This window comes from Halyomorpha halys, unplaced genomic scaffold (genome assembly GCF_000696795.3).
Source record: "Halyomorpha halys isolate HHAL.00 unplaced genomic scaffold, Hhal_1.1 Scaffold15.1, whole genome shotgun sequence".
In the NCBI taxonomy this organism is placed as follows: Eukaryota; Metazoa; Arthropoda; class Insecta; order Hemiptera; family Pentatomidae; genus Halyomorpha; species Halyomorpha halys.
Window position 1 is genome coordinate 2,941,554 of NW_027108914.1, and position 2,590 is coordinate 2,944,143.

The 2,590-nt window shown below is 41.8% G+C and overlaps 1 protein-coding gene across 1 annotated transcript in view; it reads right to left on the reverse strand.

Moving 5' to 3' along the window:
- abd-A (abdominal A) overlaps window positions 1–1,418 on the reverse strand; it is a 100,159-nt gene extending 98,741 nt beyond the window's left edge. The window contains exon 1 of the mRNA XM_014419263.2: window positions 760–1,418. Coding sequence (XP_014274749.1) covers window positions 760–1,321 — 562 coding nt within the window. The 5' untranslated portion in view covers window positions 1,322–1,418. The remainder of the gene's footprint in view (window positions 1–759) is intronic.
- Between the last annotated feature and the right edge of the window lie 1,172 nt (window positions 1,419–2,590).

Sequence of the window (2,590 nt, forward strand, 5' to 3'; positions counted from 1 at the left end):
ATATACATGTGTGTTCTTTTTTTTGAAACTCTGCCCATTTCTCCTCTTTTGACTTAAGACACAATGAATAACATGATGATATATTTTTGAGATTATTCCACAAATTGAATATATCATTACAAAGACAATAAAACAAATCGCTCCCAGCGACACATACTGGATTAGTTAATTGAAAAACTTCTAGCAAGCACTTCAATTATTCATGAGGATAACCAGCCAGCTGGGATTCCAATCCAAAGCGACGGCCCGGCATACCGGCTTTACAATAAATAGGGTTTAATAGATAGAATTACATTATTCAATTTAAATAATTTCAAATAATTATCAAATTGGTGGTGCTTATATTATCAGTTATTTAATGCACATTTTTATTGCTTATCAATCTGATATAATTGACATGAAGTGCTTTAATATAAATTTCATTAAAAGGACTGACCTATATGATTAAATTACTGACCGAAATCAGTAATCCATTGAAAGTGAAATAAGCGTTTCCTATCGTTATGGGAAGAAAGTGAGGCGGGACAGTAGATGACACTGACAACAAGCCAGAAAAAGCCTGAGGACAATGCAAACCTCGGTCCTGCTGTTTTATTGTCACATTTATGGTTAGTTTTATGGTTTTGGGTGGTGGGGGTAGGCCGAGGGGCCTCAACTGCCGGCGCTCACTCCGTTTAGTGTTAGTAGGTTATTGCCACTGGGAGCGGTTAATTTTATTGCCCATTATTTACTACAATATAATGTGTTCCTCTCGCTTACCAGTGATTGACATCCAAGGATATCTGGGTATATCGGGTATGGGTTGCCCTGCGGCCGCTGTGACTTGGGTCGTACAAGAACTGAGCGGGTCTGCGGAGGCGGCTGCCGCTTGGTGGTAGAACTGAGCTGCTGCTGCCATCGAAGCGGAGGCGGCAGACACGGAGGCGGCCGATGCCCCGTTCTGATGGTGCAAGGAGTACATGCCGTCCGTGCTACCGGTGTACCTGCACGATTTGTCACCGCCCGTCGCGGCATCCACCACCGCTGCCAGGGCAGAGCTCGGAGAACTGAAAGCACCCATCGTACCTGTGGCAGCTCCTGCAAAGAGTCCTTGCTGGTGTTGGTGGTGGTGGGCCGCCACGTACGGGTACATCCTCGATGCCGAAGAGACCAACGAAGGCGGCGGCGACGACGATGAGGAAGAGGAATTGTTGGTGGCCGTACTGCTGTAGTTGACAGCCGAAGGAGAGTCCGACGTGGTCGTGATGACAGGGTTCAGCAGCTGGTGATGGTATTGCTGATGGTACTTGGGTAGCATACTATCTATTATAAACTTGCTCATCCTTCACACCATTATAAAACTCGAGCGCGTAGACACACTATAACCCGCCGGCTAACCTGACTCTTAATGTAGGGGTGCACTTGTACGAATCCTTTATGGCCGTGGAGTAGGGGGAAGAGTGTGCGAGGCCTGGTGGCCATGCCGGGGGCCTTCCCCCCCTCCACCTCGGCCAATCCCGTGCGAGCTCGGCTCTGCTCTCGGCCAATCGGCTCTCGCCTGCCCCCTCCCTTCGATTCCGTCGCCTGGAGCCACAAAACCCTGGTCGTTTTTCGTTCGATACGCTCGGTGGCGACGGTGTCCCCATCTCTTGGCAGCCCGAGTGACCAGGGCCCTGTCGACAATCGATAAACAGGTGACTGAGGGCTGAATGGAAGGTGTGGCCTCAAGCCGTTTAATGACAGCCGGGTCACAATAAAAACCTCTTTTATTGCCACTCGTAAATATGATCACCACTCTCTCGACCACGTGCTCTTCCCGCCGCTCTTTGTTGGTAAACTAATTCCAAGGCGATAAAAAGGAAAAGTTATAAACTACAAAATACTACAAAAAAATAATAAAAAGAAAGATAAACAAATCATGCAGAGGAATGACTCGGCGAGCTAGAACTAACTCGCCACTAAGAACTCAACTTCGCCACTACGTACTATGAAGCTACTGAGAAACGGGCACTTACCATCTCATCGCAATCCATTCACTCTCGTACCTAAAACAATAAAACATGAATTTATTATTTTTTATGGAATATGAAAAAATTAAAATGTTAATTGTATTAATTTACATTATATGCAATTACAATATATTCATTAAAAAAATATATATAATAGAAATAAATATGGACTGAGAACAATAAACAAATCAACCTAAACAATCGTGGATTAATAAACATTGTTGTCATTAGGTAATTAGTTTGATCCTTAATATCAATTTATTATGAATGATTTAATGACTTACCATCTTAACAAATCAACAATGTATAATAATTCTTAGCATGCTAGAATTAAATTTACTTTCACAATACGTTAATGACGTTAATAAATTGAATAAAATGTTAGGACAGTAATATTTTCTAAAAATCTTTCCATCAGTCGTAGTTCATTTCTTGTTTGTTCTGCCATAGTAAGCAGAGTGATATATTTAAAAAAAATAAAACAAGATATAAGTCTAAAATTAAAAATTAGTAATTTTCACATTTCACATAGGAAAATTAATCATCGTAAATTAGTAAATGGGCTTCTGTAACATTATCTATGATTTTTTTTTTTTTTTATG